Source organism: Trichomycterus rosablanca, chromosome 12 (assembly GCF_030014385.1).
Source record: "Trichomycterus rosablanca isolate fTriRos1 chromosome 12, fTriRos1.hap1, whole genome shotgun sequence".
NCBI lineage: Eukaryota > Metazoa > Chordata > Actinopteri > Siluriformes > Trichomycteridae > Trichomycterus > Trichomycterus rosablanca.
This window is the reverse complement of record NC_085999.1, coordinates 31,809,120-31,833,406: the sequence shown is the minus strand read 5'-3', so window position 1 is coordinate 31,833,406 and position 24,287 is coordinate 31,809,120. Positions and strand designations below refer to the sequence as shown.

General features: G+C 37.7%; 1 protein-coding gene across 2 annotated transcripts in view; it reads left to right on the top strand.

Annotated features, from left to right (window-relative positions):
- The window catches only part of fgf14 (fibroblast growth factor 14), a 124,961-nt gene that overhangs the window by 64,390 nt on the left and 36,284 nt on the right, over window positions 1–24,287 (top strand). The window contains exons 1-2 of one of the 2 annotated variants that reach the window (XM_063005855.1): window positions 10,988–11,322; window positions 22,079–22,189. In XM_063005855.1, the coding sequence (XP_062861925.1) occupies window positions 11,130–11,322; window positions 22,079–22,189 (304 nt within the window). In that variant the 5' untranslated portion in view covers window positions 10,988–11,129. Of the gene's footprint in view, window positions 1–10,987; window positions 11,323–22,078; window positions 22,190–24,287 lie in introns of those variants that run through there. The other variant, XM_063005856.1, reaches the window with a different exon arrangement.

Sequence of the window (24,287 nt, the reverse complement as noted above, 5' to 3'; positions counted from 1 at the left end):
CTGACGAGACACTTTTGTATACTGCATAGCCGAAACAGGATCAAAGAATACCAATTCACTTCTTAGTCCCGGAGGGAGGCAGGTTATTAAGTTTACAAACGTAGAACTTTCAGTCTCTGGCTCGCTTGCAGTCCTTTACTCATTTACGCTCAGGCCTCATGCTGTGAGTAATGGGATTGTAATATGTGATGCTGTTTACCCTGTCATTCTGAATGTTGCTCTTAATGTTTAGGTTAGCAATGCTAGCAATTAGAGCTAAATCACTGATCTGAGTGGTGTGAGTCGCTTCAGTTTTAGGCAATGCTACTGAAGCCTAGTTAGAATGAAACAGCACTTCAGAAGATCAGTGTGATCAGCCATGTTTGTAAGGTCATAGTGTTATACTGTACATAGTATGGCCAAAAGTATCTAGATTATTGAGTTAATTATTTTTAGGTGTTTTATCCACACCCTTAACTTTCCTAGCATGTCCATAAAGACTAAGTTCAACAAGTTTGGTGTGATGGAACTCCAGTGGCCATTGTCAACTCCATCACCTCTGGGATGAACTGGAACAGTATTTGTAACCCGGGCCCTGTACCTGACCTTTGAAATGCTCTTCATAATAATGTCTGTAGTTTTGAGATGCCTGATAAGCCCTGCCAGCACAGTTCATATACAAATGCAAGGCTTTTATCTCAAAATAAAGTTGACAGTGGCACAGCTGGTGCTACACAGCAACAACTAAAAATGATGGTGGGCAGATGACTTAGAAATGCTGAAGCAAGGGGGTGCTTGGGTGGCACAGCGGTAAAGCCCAACAGTAAGACACGCTAGCCCACCAGTGCTGATATCTCAATCTTGCAAGTTTGAATCTCAGATTATGATTGGCTCGTCTGAGGGAGGGAGGCTGTAGGGATTTCTTATAACTGCTGCAGTTATGACCTCTGCTGACTGATTGATGGCCAGGGAATAATAGGGATCAGTGATACGAATCTCCATGTGAACCTGCCTCGTTCAGGTAAAAAAGCAGGCAGGTACTGCACACGTGTAAGAGGGGGTGTGTTAGTTACGCTACTCCTCGGTCAGGAGTGGGGTGTGCAGCAGTACAGGTGGAAGTACATATTGTGTAATTGGACTTAATTGGATTTTAAAAGAACATTATTTGCATTTTAAACATTTAAAAGAACGTTATTATGAATATCTCAGTATTTTAAACAGTCTGAGCAACAGTTAAATTATTAGAAATAATAATAATAAGCTAATATGTGACCTGTTGTTAACCTTTGGATGTTAAGTCTGCAATTCTTTTTAATAGCACTAATTCTGTTTACGTTTTTGTAAACAGGCTATTATCCAAAATGAATGCTGTCTGGTCAACAACACTTAGAGAAAATGCTTCATTCATTAGCTCCAATTAGGTCACATGTCCCGTGTTCACTGGTGTAATAAGGCTACTTGTAGAGATTTAAAGGTCAGGTGAAATGGCAAAGCCCTTCAGTTTAATCTGCCAGTGCTTATTGTTGATCAAGAGCCTCTCTTAATTTAGTTTAATTAAAGAAACTGACACCGATCAGGCTCAGGCTTTACATGCACGTTGTGTCTGTGAGGGTTTAATATTTTTTACACAGGTTTCTAAGATTAAATAGTCTGTGTGTAGTATTTTTTGCTGAAACTAATGAAACATGGTGCACAGTTAATGCTAAAGGATCTACAAAGCCTTTAAAGATTCCATAGTCCATGTGTACTAAACTAAAATCCAGTTTAAAAAAAGGTTAACTCTTTTGGAATGACTTTTTATAGTGTGGCATACATGTACTCTGTCTGTATCAGTATGTCTCTCTGTATGTCTGCCTCTCTCTCTGCCTGCCTTCCTGTCTGTCTCTGCCTGTCTGTCTGTTTTTTTGTCTGTCTGTCTGTTTCTTTCTCTGTCTGTTTCTGCCTGTCTGTCTGTTTTTATCTGTCTGTCTGTCTGTTTGTCTGTTTCTCTCTCTGTTTCTCTCTGTCTGTCTTTCTCTCTCTCTCTGTCTCTGTTTCTCTCTGTCTGTCTGTCTGCTTCTCTCTCTGTCTGGCACTCTGTCTCTCTCTCTCTCTCTCTCTCTCTCTCTTTCTCTCTCTCTCTCTCTCTCTCTCTCTCTCTCTCTCTCTCACACACACAGAGACACACACACTCACAGCAGGACATGTTCTAGTAGGACAGATTAAAGGGACACACTTTTATACCTGTGGGTCCAGTGGACCCAAACACCACATGTGTAATATAAATGTGTACAGTGGGAACTCATTAAACTTGTGTTATTTTATGTTCTTCACACAAAATGAGCCAAAGGCAAGGAGTCTGAGGTTAAAATAATAATAAATAGCATCATTTGTCTTTTGGTAAACATTGAAAACGGGTCCCACAGACTATCTATTTTTTTATGTATGTGTTTTAGTTACAGCAATTACTAACAGGTGAAATAAATCAACTATATAAGGAAAATTCTATGCTAAATAAGCTATATGTGCTAAGTCTTCTTGCTGCAACCATGCTTGCAACTCACAATACTGTAGCAGAAATCCAAAAATAAAAGATGAGTACTTATACTACCTTAATCTTTTATTGTTACTATTTCAGTAGCTCACACTTCTTTTTGAATATGAACAAGCTATTTTAATGGTGTGAAACATTTAAACTAAAATGCATGTAGCACAATTGCATAGCAGATAATGCAGGGGCCACACAGCTATAGGGTCCTGGGGACCTTAGGCTTTAATACTTGCTTGCCTTATTTTCTCTGAAGATATTGCTCGTAGTGATATAATGTCACTATATCCAAGGTGTATTTCCTATGTGCCTAGAGAAGGCTCCGGACCCACCATGACACTGATCCTGATCAAGTGGTTTACTGGATCTGGATTAAGTTTTACTCTCTTTGTACTGCAGCAGCACTGCAGTGTTTTTCTTCTGCCATATCTAGTTTCTATCAGCAGCATCTGTGTTCCCAAAGCTCAGGATGGACAGTCCTGACATTTGAGAGAAGCTGATTAAACCCCAAAGCTATGCTCATAAAACAAACACCAGCCACGATCCTGAAATACTGATTTAATTAGAAGCCTTTCTTCCTAATCTCACGGATGTCATGTAATCTGATTTGAGCTAGTAAAGCGATAAGAAGTCCATTTTTTCCACCTGCTGTTGCTGCTACAATGGCTAATTGAGTTTTTAGGATGCCCTAAAGTGGTCTAAAGCAGCAGGAATAATCGGCCTGCTTGTCCATGTGCATAACCTTGGCCAACATTAGCTGTATTTTTAAAAAGAAAAACAATACTCTGGTGATCTGATTTATTCGCCGGCTCTTGGTGAAGGTGTAGGCTTTTATTCCTTGGCTCTTTTATCTTTTTCCCTCGAGATTTAATATGGGCTCTGCAAGAAAGTGTGCTGCATATATATCCATGAGAGCTTTTATTCTCCCTCTGACTTCTTAAAACAAAGGAAAGTGCAGATCTTGTGCTGTGTTCACTGTAGTGCCTTTGAGACTAATAGAATTCACAAGGGTGTGGCAGTTCAGTAAATGGGTGAATGTATTATCTATTTTCTAAATTATATATTTTATTTAAAGCACCTATTTATGGGTGTGTTCTGTTTCTATTTTTGGTGTGTTTACCCTAAGTATACTGGGTTGCTTCTCAAAAATATGATGAAGGTGTGATGGCTGCTCCATATTGTTCCTAGGTGTGAACATGTGACTAAAGGTGCATTCCAATCACCCCAGCACTTCCCTGTAAAGTGGACTACACAGTGAATTCTGACATTTTGAATAAGATAAAAAAAGCATTCAATTTAAAGGGAACTTAACCTGGGTAGGGATTACTGAGAAACAGTTGACAGTAAATTTACCCATCAATCATTGCATGTCTTGCACGTTAAGACAGCTGGCACATTATCTGAGAGCAAATGGTACAAGCGGGATTATGACAGACTAAACTTTTAGAAATCTTTGCTGAACTCAACTAGTGATGTGAAAGTAAACAGTAAAACTCCAGAAACGCTGTAACATCTGCCAGAAAACAAATTTAGCTCATAAAGTTTTACATAGCTAATAATAACCAATGCAATACAATGTAAACACAACCAATTGTTGATGTCCATATTACATACACAGTATGGTACATGGCTATGGTTCATTAGTTTGCAAGTGGGCAAATAAACTATGAAAGATTACTGTCAGCATGATGCTCTGGCATTTACGTGATGACATTGCAAGATATTCTGAATGATGTGATTTAACCAACTGAAATTCCCTTAGCCGATATCACGTGATTAGTGTGTAGGAAACACAAGAGCACTGCTTAGGCAGCCTGTGGAATGGAAACCAGCTTATGATTAAGTGTTTGGTAACCAAATATGGATTGGCATTTTGGGAGTGGATTGCCTTGTGCTCAGCTTTACAAATAAAAATAGATAAATTTGACTGTTCTTATAGATTAGCACTTGTATATTAGTATTTGGCTGACTCTCCTAACCTAAATACTGGAAATAAAACTGAAAATCCAGTTGCATTTCAAACCATGTACAACTTGTACAAACTATCTTTGTCAAGAGCAAAACGGTCCAAAAAAACCCCAGCAAGGATCAAGTCTACGTTGAGTTTAGTCCAGTCAAGACTGCGTCCATATGAGAGCAAGACCAAGTTGACATCAAAGCCAAACTAACTAGCTTAACTTAAATTGAACTGGTTCCTGTTAAAATGTTTCAAAAATGTATGTACACATGTATTATGTTTAAAAAAGTACTAACAAATCTAAGACAAGTCAAAGAATGAAAAAAAAAAACAATTTGAGTCTAGGCCTGACGTGGTTTGCACATGTGTACAAAGAGTGTTAAAGAAACAAACAATAAACACCAGTAAATAGGCTTCATTATAGAATATACTGGCTGTAGGCCAGTAGCCAATCACATTTAAGGTTTATCTCAGAGTAATTGTTCCTAAGGTTGCTACTGTTCCTCATAATGTTTGCCAAGTATTGACTGTACAAAATATTGGGTTGTTGAATCTGTGCCATGGTCTTTAAAATCTACTCATAAAAGTGAATAAAAGTGTGAGCAGATTACATCAAGTGAGAATTTATAAGAAAACAAACACAGGATTGGCAGTGTGATTTGTGCAGCATACGCTCTGAGACCATAAACCTATGCCGTTTGGTTTCTAATTTTTATTTTATTTGTGGCTTTATAAACATCAGTGTTGTTTTTTTTATTTGTCCTTGTGGACTAATAAAAATAAGAATTAAAATGAGTTTTAAATAGAATTAAATATGTAGTTGCCAGTTTTATAATACTTTCTAAATACCTGTTGGTGGGTAGTAGGTGTTAAAAATTGTAGATTTGGGTTTAAAACTACATTTATTTCAAAAGCTCTGAATGAGTTCCTTGGATGAGAATCATGGCTAAATGAATTGATTTGAGAAAGTTGGGGCGGACTGTCAGCTCTTACTAACGATGTTATCCCTGAGTATAGACGGTATAAAAAGAGACAAGCCGTTGTCTGTCAGGTTTGGAAAAGCTATTTTCTTTCTGCTGTGTTCACAATGGGTTTGGTATGGAGACTCACACCTTCAGGAGAAAAAAGAAAGTAGGTACGAGCTTATTTTCATATATCAAATAGCCTAGTTTTACTTTTAGTTCAAATACTCCTGCACCATGTACATTATACGTGGGTTACTTATAGCTAGTATTATGACTCTGTCAGTAATATAATTGTTTTTCTCATTATAAACATGGATGCTGCGCTGTATAAAATCTGAATGGCTTTTTGATGACTTTGTGTTTGGATGTTGGCAGGCAGTTAGTCTTTATCTCAGAGCTGCCAGCCATGTCTTAGATAAAATATATGCTGACAAGTCAGAAAGGGTTCTGCAGCAGAAATCATGTAGGAAGAGCAGCTTCAGTGTGCTGCACCGATGTTTCAGAGCTGTTAATGTTGATAAATGTTTCAGTTAAATCTTAGTAATGATGTGCATGGGTTTAACAATGCATCACTGAGCTCTAATGGAGTTTTTGTATGACTTGTTGCAGTGTGGTTATTGGGTTTGAAAGTGTCAATTTTTACAGTATTTCAAAATAATAAACATAACAGACAATGATGGGGGGATTTTTTTACATATGTGCTGATTTCACAGGCACAAGTTGATGGTGCAAATCACTTTTTTAAAGTTGATTACCAAAGAAAACGCTGCAAAAGCTACAAGAAAATAAGCTGTGAAAGCTAGAATGAATTACTGTCTTGTTAAAGCAATCATGAATGGTTTATGTAGCTTAGTGCAATAAGTAAGCTGTTACAGTTGTAAAATATGTTATATAAAAATGATATACACCATAATGCAGTTACACTAATGAATACATTACAACTTATTTAAAAAAAAAATCTTGTTAGTTCATAAATGCATAATAATAATAATAATAATAATAATAATATACTACAATATAAATAATATTATAAAATAATAGTATAAAATATATAATATGTTTTATTATAATATAAATAATATTATAAAATAGTAATATAAAATATATAATAATAAAAACTTATAATGTAAAACAATATTTATGGTAAAGCACATTAATGAAACAATAAACAATCATTAATTCAATAAAACCTTTACAATTTAACAATTACTTTGTACACATTATTTGAGTTTATTTATTCAGTGTTGGTTTTTGGTCTTGCCCTACATGCACAGACATTTCCTTCAATTTTTAAATCTTTGAATAATGTTATGGATAGTAAATGGTTCTTTGCAATCATGCATTAAAAACATTCTTTTCACTTTTGTTGCTGCATCTAATAATGCAAAACAAAAGTCATAAATCAACAATGAAAGTGGAAACATGATGTGTACTGATAAGTCTACCTTTGAAATAGTTTTTTTTAATATTATTATTTTTATTATTACTACTTTTACTATTATTATTAATTTTTCAATTTATGTTACATTCTTTCTGTCAGTCTCATGGTTTGGGAGTACGTTAGTGACAGTGGTATGGGTAACTTGCACATTTGTAAAGCCATCATTAATGCTGAGAGTTACATTGCATTTTGGAATGTGTCTAAACATGATGTAACATCCAGAGTCTGCGGCCACCCTGCCTGCGGTCCAGACCTGTCTCCTGTGGCACATTATAAAGCACATTATACAATGATGGAGATTCTGGACTATTGAGCAGCAGTGTTATATCAAGCAAGAATGGAAAAAAAAATACACTTTTACAATTACATTAACTATTGTCCTCAGTTTGTAAACAATTACAGAACATTGTTAAAAAAGCTGATGTAACACAGTGGTAAACATTCCCTGGTTCCAGCTTTGTTGGAATGTGTTGTGGTCATCAGATTTAGAATGAGCATATACTGTATATACACACAAAGCATAAATAAAAAATAAATTTGATAAAACATAAATTAGGTTTTCTTAGAAACTGTGGTTGTATTTTAAAAGCTAATGTGCCTGTGTGTGTGTGTGTGTGTGTGTGTGTGTGTGTGTGTGTGTGTGTGAGTGTGTGTGTGTGTGTGTGAGAGTGTGTGAAAGAGAGAGAGAGAGAGACCATGAGACCATTGTTGAGCAGACACTATACACTGCTGGGAGGAGTAAAGACTGCACAGAATCCAGCTTCATTATAATTATGATCATTTCATATGAAATAAGTTTATATTTAGGTAACCCTGTCCTCAGTGGGTAGAGAACTGTAGTGGGTAGATTTGCGTTATGTGATCGGGTCATTTCTAAAGCTATAATGTATATTAACTGGTTTGCTGCTTTTGCAGTGTTTCCAGGTGGTGTTGGACACAACATGACACTAACCAGGATGAAGCAGTTAGTAAAAAATAAATGAAACAACGAATGCTTGTTGAAAATGATTTATGATTAATCTGTTGCTGTCTAAAGGGTGTTCACAAATGACTTATTCTTACTGGACGCACAGTTAATTCCTTTCTATGCTTGGGTAGGTACTGTCCTATCTTTTAGACCACTGACTGCTTTTTTGCAGGCTGGGATTTGTAGCCCTTGATAGATTAAGTGGTAAGGAGAAGGTACTGTAAATCTAAGTAGGAAAAACACACTGTGGTGAGTGTTTGAACCTGAGAAAGATGTGCAGGCCTGTATTTCATTACAAATACAAACAGCAGATGGCTCTCTTGAGTTTTTATTGCTGTGCTTGTGCTCGGGTTTCCCTGCGATGGTGATCTAAATGAGAAAATCCCCACTATTATTGAGCCATGATGTATTAGCCGGGCACATCACTTCTTATCTCCTCATTCATTACTGTGCTCCTAACACAACTGCTGTGGACATCAGGTGTGTGTGTGTGTGTGTGTGTGTGTGTGTGTATTTGTGCAGGAAACAGAATACTGTGTATCTTCATACCTTACAGAAGTGCTGTACAGATGTGTGTGGGAGGATGGATGATAGTATTGTATATACCAGGGGTTCTGAACCTGGGGTTGTAACCTGGTTTGTGCAGGGTTGTGGTAGGTGCTGTTAGGATGCTGTTTTTACATTAGAAAACTTAAACAGATGAATGGTGGGTTAAAATAGGAACTGTAGTTAAGGTTACAAACCCTGGTATATACTACACAGTGCTGTTTTGTGGGGCCTGGTTAAACTGTCCGGTGCTGACTGTTGCTGTCCATGGTACTGAATTACTGCAGCATTAAAAACTCTATTGTTATTAAGGCTGTTTCTCCCAAAATGGTGCAGTAGTACCGCTGGCATATTGGATGCCATAGAGCAACATGGGGACCAGACTAGACTAGTTGTGGATGTGTGGGTAAATTTGTGATCCCCTGTGATGGAAATATAACCAAGCCTGGGTGTATTTTGTTTCTTGTACTGTTTCTTGTATGTGTTTTCAGTGGATGCCAACTTGTCACTGTGATTAGCAAAGTTTTTTGTTTGATTTCTTTATATTTTTATTTTGTCATTATTATTATTACTATTATTTTTTTTATACTACTACTACTACTGCTACTGCTACTATTATTATTATTATTATTATTATTATTATTATTAGTAGTAGTAATAGTAGTAGTAAAAGTAATAACAGTCATTGCACAAGTAGTAGTCAATAGTATGATGTGATCTATTAATTTATTTATTATAGGTTCTCAGGACTTGATGAAAAATAACATATCTGCAAATTAGATAAAAGATATATCTTCTGGCACTCATGTGGTGCAACAGTAAAATACACTTGCACACCAGAGCTGACATCTCAAACTCACAATTTCGAATCTCATCTCTGTTACTGGCAGGCCACGATTGGCTCGTCAGAAGGGTGGGAATGCTGGAGGGAATTCCTTATAACTGCTGCATTTAAAACCTCTGCTGGATGGTCGATGGTGCCTGTACAGAGACAGGAGATAAACAGTGTGTGACTCTCCATGGGCCATACATATATTTATGTTAACTCATCTTGTGATAGTGAAAAAAAGCTGCAGCACACATGTTGGGGTTGGATGGTTGATTAAAAGATAAGTATTAAACTAAAAAATTTTTTTAGGCACCTTAAATATCAAAAAAGGATAATTATTTATTTGTTTATAGCTTACAAATTGGGGGGAGAATCTGATTTTTTTTTAATTGTAGGGGCAATAAGTTCTTGTTCCAACACACACAGTCAGCAAACAAACCTGTACCAATTTTATATTACTTTACAATCTATGAAAAGTACTTTGAGTTCATTTTCTTCTATAAATAAACCACCTTTAGATTGCTTTCCCATTTCTGTGACTTAGTGGGCACTGAGATCATTGTGGTAGTGTTAATGTCATTGAATAATGTTGGCTACTTAATTTCTATAAACAGGTCTGCCCAGCAACAGCTAAAGTTCTTATTATTCTTTATACACATACAGTATATTCTTCCTGTCGTAGTGATTACATTTATTCATGCAATTACACGTAAGCGATTATTGCCCTCACTCCTCTCTAAACAAAGAGAAAGGGCTTGAATAAACCAATCTGTATATTGTTTATTTGAAAGATTGTACGTGTTGATGGTTAGATGCTTTGTCTGACATTGTACTCGGTACTCGGCTGTTTGCTGATCCTCAGCTGGAACAGCTGTGCCAGTGTGGAAGCTCGTTATCAGCTCTCAGTAAACAGTGCGTCTGAGAGCTGCTTCCTGGAGACACCGGCTTCAGCTGCTGGATTCTCAGTGCCATTCTGAGAGGATGTTAAAGGAGGAGTTAGTGGTTGGGACTTGTTGATGTCGGGGATTTGTTGATCTGTGGGTTGAGACAGAAGACGCGCGTCCTCACTGCGCGGCTATACATGGCGAGCGCGCTCCTGATCGGGGCTTAGAAGAAGCGCGTTTCGACGGAGATTTTCTTTTAGGACTGAATAATAATCACGCTGAAGTGGATTTTTCGGACGGTCCGCGCTTTATCTTGACTTTATTGTTATAGTAGGCGTCGTGTTTTTTTCTTCAATAAACCGGGGTTTGCGCTGCTTTCTGAGATGCTTGCGCGCAAAAATGCGCACTAACATTAAAACTTCTAGTCGCATTAATTAAACCATGGTGTATTAAGGACACAACTGAGGAAGAACCTGGACATTTAAAATACCTTGCAAATCCTCTTGCGAAACTTGAGTCTGAGTGCGTCTGTTGGCACCTGTCACGGCTTTTTTAGTCATAACACAGAATATAGTAACGGCAGTCAGAAGCTGTTAACCCTGCTAAACATGTAAGTTGAGACACGCTGCTTGAAATCTCCACCTGGGAGAAGGTGGACCTTCTTTTAGGGGTGCTAATTGGAATCAAACGACGTCCAGAGCGCCCACTGACCACAAAGCAGGAGAAAAAAGAGGAAAAGGAGAAATAAAAGTTCCCAATACATGGTGGATGAAGAAGCACCGGGATTACCGTTAAGTCTAGGCGTGGGTCTGAAAAGCGAACATGCAGGTACGCGCAAAACAGGACTTTATGAGGACTATATGAACTGATCTCTGTACGGTAATTATGTTAATTCGCTGTTCTGGAACATTTCTCATTTCTGAACATTGTTGAATATTTATTTGTGTCGGACTGAACGAGGAGAGAGTGAATATGAAGGGAAATATAGGACAGTAACCGAGCAGAAGTGCGTCGGCTGTGCAGCTGAGTGAGAAATGGCAGCGGCGATTGCGAGCGGTTTGATCCGGCAGAAGCGGCAGGCTCGGGAGCAGCATTTAGACAGACCCTCCACTAACCGCAGGAGGAAAAGCCCCAACAAAAACAAGGGTCTGTGCAATGGAAACCTCGTCGATATCTTCGCCAAAGTACGAATCTTCGGCCTCAGAAAGCGGAGACTACGGCGTCAAGGTGTGAGCGAGTTCCACATTAATCTAATTGCAAACAGGTTCATCATTAGGTAACTGTAGGGATTATATGAAGAAGGACAATACATTCCTAATCAGCCTTAGAATTAAATAACACGTTTTCTAACCATAATCTTAAAGTTTAATGTGACATATGTTACATATTTTTATATTTGACTGAAGAAAGACATCAGTGCTGTTGCTACATCACATTATTAATCATTAAAATATATAAAAGTGAACATAAAATCAGGTTAATTAAACGTTTTAACATGGTGAGGGTCACAGTGGGTCTGGAATCACACTGACACACTAAGCTAAGGGTGAAAACACACCCTGCACAGGGTGCAATTCCATCCTAGGGCGACACACACACACACACACACACACACACACACACACACACATGAAATAAAACCCATAGCCAATCCACATGCATAAAATGCATTAAAATTGTGGTCGATTTAAAAAACAAAGTTTGAATTAATTAATTTTTGATGATGTACTCCCTTGGCTTCTTTTGTATTAAAAGGAGAAATCCTTAACTGCTGTCTGTGGTGTTATAGTTTCCAAAGGAACAGGCATTCAAAACCATTTAATTTCTTGAGTCAGTAGAGTTTACATGTAAAACTGTTAATTTCTATTGTTAATGTCAGATTTCACACTAAAGTACATGCTATATGTAGACATTCTTACCTAGTGTACCAGTATCACTGGTTCTACAGACGTACACTGAGATATTTAAAATTACTTGCATAAAGGAAATGCAAATAACGGATAATGTATTCAGTTTGGTTCCTATAACCTTAATAATAAGCCTACTGCTATGCTCCATTCTCATATACATACTAAACTGGATGTCAGCATAGTTTACCATCAGACTCTTTAAAACAAAACACTGCCCTTATGAATAAAGTATGATGGGTCACAATATTGTTTATTAAAATAAAAAATAAAAAAACCCAAATATAACTTAAATGGTCTTAACTTATAAGTTTAAATGGCTCTGTTTTCCAGCGTTATTTGAACACCATCATTTCAATGCAGCTTTGGTGACTTGTTGATCCTTTGCCAAGGTGCCTCAAAGCCATTCTGGTGACTTGTGGTGGTTCAGCACCTTACACTTAATGTCTGTCTTTTCATTAATATTTAAACCCCTTATATACTCATCAGCAGCTGTTTAAACCAATAATATCCTTTAACACATCCTTAAGATTAGATGTATATATTCAGGATTCAGACTCAGGCCCTATATTATAATAAATCATGGTTTTAATATAATGCAGGCTAAGCAGCAGGTGTTTTAACTTGTTGATGTGAAGATGCTATCAGAGAGACGTGTTTGGCAGCAATTAACAAATGGCAACCTACGTGTACAGTGTGCCAGTAAATAAACAGCCCAGTGTGTTCCGTTTATAATGAGTCACTTTTAAAACACATGCTTTTTGTGCATTGATGTGTTTATTTTATACAGGCTATCCTTTTACAGTGTATCTTTTCTTATTCTTGGACTGCTTTAACTTGTGGAAAAAGTGGATTATTTATCAGCCACCACAGGTTCAAATTTACCAATTTGTAGATTGGGTACTAGGGCGGTGGAGCGGTAAAGCACCAAGTCCACCACTGCTGAGATCTGGAGATCCAAGGTTCGAATCTCAGCAGTGCTTTCGGCTGGTCGGGCATCTGTAACGATTGGCTAACTGGGGGGACAAGGGTAAAACAGCCTGGCCATTTGGAGGCACACTTGTCAGTGCATTCGAAGTGATGTTCCAAAGCCCAGATGGAAATAGGAATGTTGTGTCAGGTAGGGCAGCCGATGTAAAAAAACTGTGCCAAGTCTGGTATGCAGACGAGATCCGCTGTGGTGATCCCTAAATATACAGGAGCATGTTGTGCGGTTTTGGCTTTATTTTTTGAGTCTTCCATGTGTATATAAAGTATTATTGAAACTCTACAATACAGATATTTGAAACTTTAAATGATAGAAAGTTAGTCCTATTACCTTAAAAATAGAAATGGATTAATGTTAGTGCATGTAGTGTTGGTGCCACACAGCTTCACTGACCCTGGTTTATTATGTATCATGCTGGGAAACCTCAGGGTACTGATTTCTTCCCACAAAAAAAAGAAAGAATAACTGAATGAATAAATGACAGTGTTAGTGTTGTGCTACCAAACCTTTAAGACCTGAACATTTAACATTTTGTTTTGCTAGTACCTCTCTGGGTTTCCTACAGGTACTTTGGTTTCCTTTTACCTTTCAGTAACATGCAGGTGGATTAGCTGCTTAGACTTATAGTGGTTAGTGAAAATGAATAAATGATTAGCAGGATGATGATCAACAACACAAAAGCAGGTTCACATCTTAATGGATACAAAAAGCAGAATTTATGTTTTGAAGTGGTCTATGTCTACAGCGATGTCTCGTATAAGGTAGTCCTGCAAAAAGAGTGGACTAAAACTCAACCAGATAAAGGTCAAAAAGTAATAGTAAATTATATAAAAGTGCTGAGATGTAGTCACAGCTGCCAAAGGTGGTGAAACCAGTTATTAAGTTAAGAAGCAAGTATTTTTTTAAAAATAAAATGCTAGTTAACTATCATCAGTCAATCAATCAATAAATACATATATACATAGGGGGCAGTGGTAGCTCAGTGGTTAAGGTACTGGACTAGAAATCAGAAGTTGCCAGTTCATGCTCTGCAACTTCCAAGTTGCCATTGTTGGGCCCCTGAGCAAGGTCCCTAACCATCAATTGTCATAATTGTAAGTCACTTTGGATATAAGCATCTGCTAAATGCCACAAATGTAAAGGTAAAGAAAAGCAAATAAGAGATTTTACTTTTGTTTCCATTGTTTTGTTTTCATTGGTTTAATGATCTCTAATCATATTGTGTAACAAACGTGCAATGAGAAAATCAGAAAGGGGATAAATACTGTTCATAGTGCTGTAGCTTTAAATTAATTTATTAGTACCCTCAAAGGCAGAAACATTGATTAAAATTAATGTTTAAAACTTTATTACGTACAAAATTAGTAGTTAAAATATGACACTATATCCAAAACTCAAACCAAATCTCAACAGTTTTTCAGTATCAACATCCTGACCAAATGTGTGTTTGTGTGTGTGACTAATAAAAGACTGATAAACTGATAAAACTATATAGAAGCTGCAGAATGGAATGCAGTATTTCATAGAAATATTAAATAAGAAGATCTCACCCCAATAAACTTGGAGTAAAAAACGGGGCTTTTGCCAGAAGAGACAGAGCGTGAAGAATTAACCCCCAGATTGTCTCGGCTACCACGCACCTGTGGCGGCCATTTTATTACAGCTGGTGATCGGCTCATGGCCGCCCTGTGTACTCACAGCATTCGAGTTTTGGAGAGTAGTATTCTGAGTTCAGTCAAGCCCGACTCCCCTCTTAAGAAAGTCACATGACGACATGAAAAACCCCAGCGGCGCACCCAGCGAAAGGACTGATTTGTCTTGGTTTGCCGCTTGACGTTGAGGGTGGTACACAGCTGGTGAGAGAGGCTCCTTTGAGTCTTGCTGTGCCCTTGCTTGTGTTATTTCGGATAAAAGACCTCCTGAGAGTTGGCCCATTAATTTCCCATTGCTGAGAGATTTGGAAAATCTTTAGCAAGCGTTATTTTGTCCCCCCTTTCTGAGCTTAGCTGTATAAGGGCTCATTGGGGGCAGATTCGAGATAGCCAGGCTTTTCTCCTCACATATAACTGGTGCAGTGAGGAAGATCAGCACTTTGTTTCGTGAGGGTTCATTTAGCAGCAGCCACATTAAAGACGCTTCCAGCACTCATGTCTGAATGTGGTCACTCACATTTATGCACAGAATGCACAAAATGACTCCATCATTGGCTAAAATTTCTCTTTGTGTATTGGGGGAACCCCTGTGGAGCTCACTATTTTGCTTCGTGGGAATGTGTAGAACCTCGGTGACATGGCAAAGTAAAGACTTAAATATGCTGTCGTGTTTCTCCAGAAATTTTGTTGGGTTTCCAGAACAAATATTTTATTTAAGTGCTGCAGTCACGACTACAACAGTTACAGAACAAATAAAACGATGGGCTTGATCAGCATTCAGTGTGTGTGTGTGTGTGTGTGTGTGTGTGGGCATGGCTGTTTCTCCACAAGGTCTATTTGGAACAGATTCCACTAAACATTACACACAGAATGGTCTAATGCAGCACTGTTTTCATTTCCTTGCTGGACTCCCCAGTGACCACTTTGTTATAGAGATAAACTCATCCATATGGCAGGATTACAAAACTTTATTTTACTCCTCATGTCATTTCTTCTAGTTCTTCTCCTTTATTTAATTTCTTCTCTTTAACTCTCCTTATTTGTATTAACTCTCATTTCTTACAATTTTCTCTTGTTAATTGCTTTCTTGTCATCAAATTTATTTATTTTTTTTATAATTTTTCCCAATTTTTTCCCCTAATCTAGTGGTGTCCAATTACCCTGATTCGACTCTTTACCGCTGACTGAGGACGCCTCTCAACTGACATACGCCCCCTCCGGCACGTACAGTCAGTACAGACTACATTTTTCACCTGCACGAGTTGAGTTAATTCACTGACGGGCACTGTGTACGCAGGGCCACACCCCCATCAGCATTATTCCTCAGCCCTGTGCAGGCGCCATCAATCAGCCAGCAGGGGCCGCAGTTGCACCAGTTATGAGGACCTATGATCCGACGTTTTACCCCTAACCCTGAACAACAACCAATCGTTGTTCATGCTGCTGTCCAGCCCATTCGGAAGGCGGAGCTGAGATTCGATACAATGTATTCGATACGATGTCACCCAACTCTGGTGCGCTAGCGTACTTTACCGCTGTGCCATCTGAGCAGCGTCATCTCATTTTTTTAAAATTTCTGTCTCATCTTTTGCTTGACTTTTTTCTGTTTATTTTCTTTTTTAGTTCGACACTTTTTTAGATTTTCATTACTAATTTATTTTAAATTTTTTGTCTTTCTCCCATTTTCTCCCAATTTAGTGTAGTCATTTTGTCTTCCGCTGCTGGAAATCTCCGATTTTTTGCAGTTGAGGAGGATACATTACTGCTCACGCCTCCTCCGACCCGTGCGCAGCCCTTAACGGAACCCATTTCCACCCATGCATTTTGCACAGGCGCCTCTATCCGCCAGTCAGGGTCCTTACACAGCATTTTGGGTGCTGGTGCTGAAGCCTATCCCAGCTTTTCAATGGGCGCAAGGCACACAGTAACAAATGATTTCGTTTTTATCTGTAGTGTCTTGCCTTAATAATACTGAATAATACTGAAACACAATACCTCACAATACCAATGATTATTTAAACTTAATTATATTCAAGTTCTTCACACCATGAACACAATAGGAGAAGAAAAGAAGTAGTTTTCATTTAATCCAACACACGTTTATTCTGAAAAGCCCTTGACTTTCATTTTCTGACCATGTAATTCACATGAAGCAGAGAACTGAGCTGTAACCTGGAACATTGTGCTAAATGGGTTTGAACATAAAAGGCCAGTGAAATCAAGCCCAGCGTTCATTTATTCAACATCTTCTTTGTGTGTCTGCTCTGCAGATTAAAGCAGGAATATTTCCTTGATTGCTTCTGAGAAGTGAACCCTGGTACACGATGTACCTTTGGTGCGATGTACACTTCTTTAGATTTGAGAGATTTAGAATCAGGTATTCACTCTGATTGCTGAGTGTGCTCGATCTTAAAATCAAAAACGGTTACAGATTTGATTTTGGATCCAGCCATTCGTCCATACATGCATATATCTGATCCAATCTATATACCCTATTTCCAGAAAAATTGGGACATTTTGTAAAATGCAATAACAAGAAGAATCTCACTTGTTTCCTGACATAATGTCCATCTGAGATGAGCTCATTTATTCATTTTCACTAACTGCAGAAATAAATTCTGTACAGGAAAGCAACACATCAAAGACCTCGTGCAATTACTCATATACCTTCTTATGCATACTCATTAAAGTAGCAAACACCTCTTCTGCATGTCTTTGGACATTGGAGGATCGAACATATGTCCTCAGTCCTCAGGTTTGGTCTGCATTATCAAATCTAAGGTAAAAACTATAATGTTATGTAATGCTTTGGTGGGAAAGTAAAGAAAATGTTATAAAAAGAAAAACATTGATTTTCACATCGACAATAAAATAAATACATCGCCGTATGTTGTTTTGCCAGTTAAAGCAAACAAATTGAATAGCGCTTACATAAGTGCAAACATCTCTTTTTCTCAAAGCCAAGAAATCCTGTCTGCTTCACACCCACATGGCATTAAGAAGATTTGCAGAATAAAGGAGCGCATTCTGATTAAAGAAGGGATGTGATATGGGAACGGTGTGTGCGCTGCGAGGATTTTAGCTTGGCAACAGCGCAGTGCTGCATTATGTAGGTTGGAAAAGCCCCTCTGCTTTTTCCCGAAGCATCTAAAGTGGGTCAGTCACATCTCGTAGTTTAGGCTGCAGCTGCCGTGTGTTCCCCTTCTGTCTGATCACGCCTTCCTCCACCTCTCTACTGCTGCAGAGCTCCTTTTTTCTCCTCCTTTTTACTGGGCAATTCCATGTAAATGTCAGCCATGCTTCAGTAAGATCAAATCACGAGTGCATACATTTCCTTCTACTATTTTTTGTTTATTGAATTGAAAACAGTGCAGCACAGATAATCTGATATATGGGTAACATGTAATGCCAGCATAATTGAGTATGAAAGGAGTATGAACAAACAAACAAACCAACAAAAACCTCTACAAAAGTAACACCAACCCAAATGTTGGTGGCACTTGTGGATGTTGTTGCTGTTGAGTATTAATTTGCATTTGTAGATGCTGCAGTAAATGGTGTTTACTGTGTAAAACAGTGGTTTTCTGAAGTTTGGTATGGTTATATTCATATCAGAAACATCCTAGTTTCTACTGCAATGCCATCTTAGGGCTTGAAAGTCACAGGAATTCAATATTGATCTTTGACCTTGGCATTTTTGCACATTGAATGCTCTGGAACTTTTAACAATGATCTGGACTGTAAATAGTGAAATCCCTAAATACCTTGCATTTGTGCCTGTTTTTGTTTTCACAAAGTGGTAAAATTCAACCCTTTCTTGCTTGCAAACCACTATTTCTTTTGTTAATGCTTTTGGTATACCCAACCATGACACACTGCAGCATTACTGGCAGCATTACTGGTCTTAATCTGCCTCTGTCCCAACTTTGGAACGTGATGCAGGTATAAAATTAAGAAATTAGCATGTATTTACCAAAAATGGGCACTGAGGCATCAAAGCAACAAGGTCTTGAGTCTGATTCCCAGGTCCAGGACCTTTCTGTGTGGGGTTTGCATGTTTTCCCCTGTCTGCATGGGTTTCCTTTGGGAGCTCCGGTTTTCTCCCACAGTGTTTGACATTGAACTTTAACTGATGACTCATGTGTAACCTGTAACTACCTGTCCAGTCATGAATGTGAGGCTAAAATCATAATAAACTAACTAACTGAAAACAGAAACAGAAAACAGAACTAACAGAAAAAAACTGAAAAACCATTTAGAAGTAACTGCTCTTTGCTTTTTTATTCACATTTTATTAACTGTCCTTAACTTTTTTGGAACCAGATTTATAATATTGTCAAAACGCAGATACTAACACAATTTGGTTTAGGTCAGAGACTCCCAGCTTTTAACATTTCTGAAATGTAGGAGGCCAAAATAATAGATGAATATTATTAATACACTGTTTTGCTGGAATGTGGTTTCGCCTCTGGCTTAGAAGTCTCATTGAAACGTATTAATGTCGGTTGGATTTGCATTGGTTAAGGTTAAATGTTGTGTTATGTTTTTACCTTTTAGCAATTTAGTATGCGTGGACGTTGATGCCTTACTGATTCCACATTTCACCATAACAACAGATTTGCAGTGGTGTTTTTTTCCTTATGCACATTTATTTTATGCATTCCTATTTATTTAAAGCATAGATATACAGTATATACACCAGCATGCCACCTGACTTGAGACTGACTTAAAGCTTTTTATATACTATTTTTCCACTGATTGTTGTTATTTTTGGGTGTTTTTTGCAGAATTTTCACTGTATTTTGCCCTGTTTTCACACGACTGTGTGAAAGCTTTTTAAAACTTCTAATTCACTGTTCTTGTTATAACACACAATGAACCCATTGAAAATCCTTATTTAGATATTTCCTTCTCTTTTGTTTCCCCTCTTCCTCCTGCTGGTACTGTTCTAGATGTAGGAATATTAGTATTAATATAAATGATTATTGTCATCTCTGAATGTCTCTTCTATGGGAGCCTAGATTGTTACAACACTTGCAGCTGATTTGCAAACACACTATATTTACTAAACTCTGACTCCAGTCTGTGACGTCTGGACTTTTAAAAAAATGAGCCCTTTATTTTCTCTTTGCAATCTCAAGTGTAATAAGCTGTACAATTGGGAAGTTTGTTGATTGTACTTACAGAGTTAACAATGGAAAATAAACTTTCATACATCGGAGTGATAAATCTTACCTATTATTATCCACCTGAGCAAAAATCGATAAGTTCGAACAGTTCTTATCATCCAACAGTCTGTCACTGCCTTACATTGTGAATGCTTTTTTAATTGAATGAGCACAGATTCCCCCCATTATTTGTCTGATGTTCTACAAGCCCCACATCTAACAGGTTACCACTGTTGAGCCCTTGAGCAAGGCTTTCTGCAATGTTTTGAAATGTGTCTGTAGGAATTTGTGCACATTCAATTAAAAAAGCATTTTCAGTTCATCCCAAATGTATTCAGTGATGTTAGTTTTTATGGAACTCTACTAATTGGAATACTGTGTTCATTAAACTGTTGCCACAAATCTGGAAGAACATAACTTAAAATAATAACATAAAATAATTAGGAGGGGTGTTCACATACTTTTGGCCATGTAAATTAGCTTGAATAATTGTGCTTATGCAATTTTGTAATCACATTGCTGAAGAAGTGTGCAGTAGGCTGCATGTATTTTCTCTGTGTGCTTTTTAAGGCAGAGATGGATCTCTAATTATACCCTGTCTTCCTTTCGTACGGATGTCTAAGCTTCAAAAACATGTCTGTCTGCTTTCTGCTTTTCACCGACACCTATCCAGCTACTTACCCATCAGACCCCCCCCCCCCCCCCCCCCCCCCCCCCCCCACATGCACAATTAGAACACCCATTACCTTTGCTTATGTTTCAGTCTGCTTTCTAAAATGCTTTTATTAGGCATGTTTGTTATTACTGCTTATTACTCCCCTCCGGCAAGAAACTGAGGTCTATCCTGAGCAAGGTCTATCCTCCCGCCATAAAACAGCTCATTCCTGACTACAAGGGCACGGTACCACCACAGACAGTGTCCACCCCCCTCATAGTTAAGGACATCATATTAATGAAAACATCTGCACATCTTTGACAAAACATTTGCACATCTGTGTTATAAAAATGCATTACTTGTACTTGCGCTACATGTTGCTCATTGCACATACTGCTCATACTGTGAACATCTGCACTGGACATTTGTTTCTCATACAGAACATTCTACTGAACTTTAATTTAATGTAATTTAGTACTACTAGTTTTTATTGTTTAAATGTCAGGTACCTGTACATCAAGTCAAATTCTTTGTGCTGTACGTGGAAACTTAAATCGAATTCTGATTCAGATTAGCTATTGTGCAGCCATTAGCTGTTCTAACTATTCAGGATGTGAGTAATCCAGAGCTGAACCTGGAATTTGCCCAAAAATATATGGCCAAGAATATATGGACACTCTCCTGATTATTACATTTATTTACTTTCTCTGCTGAATGAACTCCAGAAGCCTGCACAGAACCTTACCTTAACCCTATTAACCCTGATAGTGTGGTTCCATGGTGTAATGGTTAGCACTCTGGACTCTGAATCCAGTGATCAGGTGGAACCTGAGATCATCTGTTGACTTTCCCATTGGGAAATAAAGTGATCTAACTACTGAAAACCATTATGGTGAGTTGCAACACTTTTTGCAATCCAGACCTTCCCTCCAGCATCTCCTAACCTAACAAATGTTCTTTTAACTAATTGGGCACAAATTTTCACACACTTCAAAATCTTGTGGAAAATCTTTCCTGAATAGTGAAGGCTGTTATAGCTGCAAGCTATAAACGGGTTGTCCAACAAGCTCATGGTCAGACGTTCAAACACTTTTGACCATACAGCAAAACATTTGCCAATAAAGCTGTCTGATTTAAGACAGATATGTGAGGGAGAATTGGAAGGCAGGGTCCAATATTATTGATGGAGCAGAAAGTAAATATAGTCAGAGATATGTAAGCGTGGACTAGTGTTAAATAAGCTTTCTTTATATGCTTTATTCAGCTTCTACCATTCAACAATCACACATCACAGAACTGCACAAATGAATAAAAATCCATGATTTTACCCTTTATACTTGTATTTAATTTTTGTGACAATGACAAATAAAAGAAACAGCATTTGATAGCTGTAATTGCATTTTCATCAGTTTATTGTTGGGCTACATTGCTTGATGCAATCTTCTGCCAACCAGGTTTCTGGGGATGATTTGTTACTAGGGAAATGAAATAAATTAAAAAATTTTCATACATTCAGTTTGGTGTAACTACCAGCCAAAAAATCTAAAGTGTTGCAATACAATAGCATTTATATCAATATGTTTTCTCTGTTTCTCTCTCTGTCTCGTTTACAGATCCCCAGCTCAAGGGTATAGTGACCAGGTTATATTGCAGGCAGGGATACTACTTGCAAATGAACCCCGATGGATCTCTCGATGGGACCAAGGATGACAGCAGCAATTCTTGTAAGTTTGCTTTAAATTGTTGATTTGCTTATATTTCTGTGCTGTTTGGTCTGTAAGATGTAAAACGTCAGTATTTTGATTCTTAACACCAAATTTCAATGCTTAGTTTTGTCATTATTTGTAGAAATAATGTAGATAAATTGTATAAATATTTCAAGCAAATATTTTAAAACACTGCCAGAAAAAAAGCAAAAAAGTGGACATTCCTAAAGCAGCATAAAAGCATTTGATTGGAAGAATTAGTCATGTTGGATTGTATCATTTGTTTAGACCTTTAAACAGGTCAATTACTGGCTGATTAAATAATTTGAAATTGATTTGTGGTTAGTGCATTTTTTACTGCATCACTGTGTTTAAACAGTTCACACTTGTAAACACTAGTCTGGTCAAAACTATATTTTATAAACATCTTTATAATAAATCTTCATTTTATTTAATTTATAGAATATTGAAATTACGTTGGTTCAAATATTCTACAATGAGCGGGTAAATTAAAAACAGGTGAGAGTATCATGATGTGTGGTGGCTTACCACTTTGTGCCAGACTTCATGAAAGAATTATTAGTAAGTTTAAAAAGAACATCTCTCAATGCACATTGGAAATAATTTAGATCTTTCACTATCTACTGTATGTAATACAGTAAAATGATTCAGGGAATTCAGAGAAATTACAGTCTGAAAACCAATATGCGGAACCTTCAAGTTCTCAGTATGAGAAACCTTCATGCTACTGTGAAATAGTTACATGGGCTGGAAGTAATTTGAAAAAACATTGTCACTTAACATAGTCTGCTGCTGAATCAAAAAATGCAACCTAAAACTCTATCATGCAGAGAGAATGCCATTCATCAATTCTATACAGAAATCCTGCTGAGCCTGAGCTCATCTCACATGGACCAAAAGGCAGTGGAGGAAAATCAAGCAATGGTGACTACGGACTGTTGAGCAGCATTTACAAAATGTCCCAACTTCTTCAGAAATGGGGTTTATGTAGCATAATATTAATCTGTAGTATTTAACTACTAGACCAACTTGAACTATAATGGCACCTATATGACACCTATAAGACAAATGTTCCCTCTACACACTTGATAGCAATGATAAAGTGGTTGCAACACCATCCCTAATCAGATGCATAGGCATAGTGTGAAATACTTTGGGTGATGTGATGAATTGGGGTGTCTCTTGAACCTCTCTTGTTGGCAGTTTTCAGCATGCCCCAAGTCAGGAAAAAGCAGTTAGTTAGGATGAATAAATAAAAAAACAGCAAAACAGATACATGTAGCGCTTATGTAATCCTTGCATATTTCACTACTAGCAATTACAGTCCACGATGGGGCATTATAGTTCTTATGGTGCACTTTTAGTACTCCCAAATGGGCCACTTACATACTGCTACAGCAGCAGCACGTCACTCTTGGATGGGTTTTCCCGAAAGCAGTCAGTCATGCGCGCTTGGAGCCGATAGCAATTACCCACAAGCGCAGAAGAGTACATACTGTAGGTTTAAAAAAGCTGTATATATGCGCTTCCTGTCACTGCCTGCCTCTGCTATTCTTTAGGAGCAGACAATAACTGTTACCTAACAAACCCAGGGAGCATGCTTTGACAAGAAAAGGACCATTTAAGCTACCAGGCACCATCGCTGCCTCCAATTAGCTCTTCCTTTAGTCTCCAGAGGATAATGCCACTGAGTCAGCATCACATTGGCTATACATTGAGTATATGTGCATGAGGACGGCTGTAAACTTTGCAGTCGAGCTTTATTGATATGGATAATGAATGTCAGGCAGTTCAAAACCAGCATGCATGAAAAGAACAGGCTGCTCAAATAATAAAAAAAAATTAGGATTTTTACCCGATATAGTATTTAGGGCTAAAACTTGCTTATTCTTATGCAGAGGTGTCTCAGCTGGGTTGGGCAGGTTGCAGTACTTTTAACGTTCCTTTAAAAGTAAGGATAAGAAGTCATGGTAGCCTCTGGGTTTCAATCATTTCTGGAAAATGGGTTTGTAATACAAACACAAAGTAAGAACAGTTGTAGTAAGGTTGGGACATTTTGTAAAATGCAGTAAAAATAACAATCTGTGATATGTTA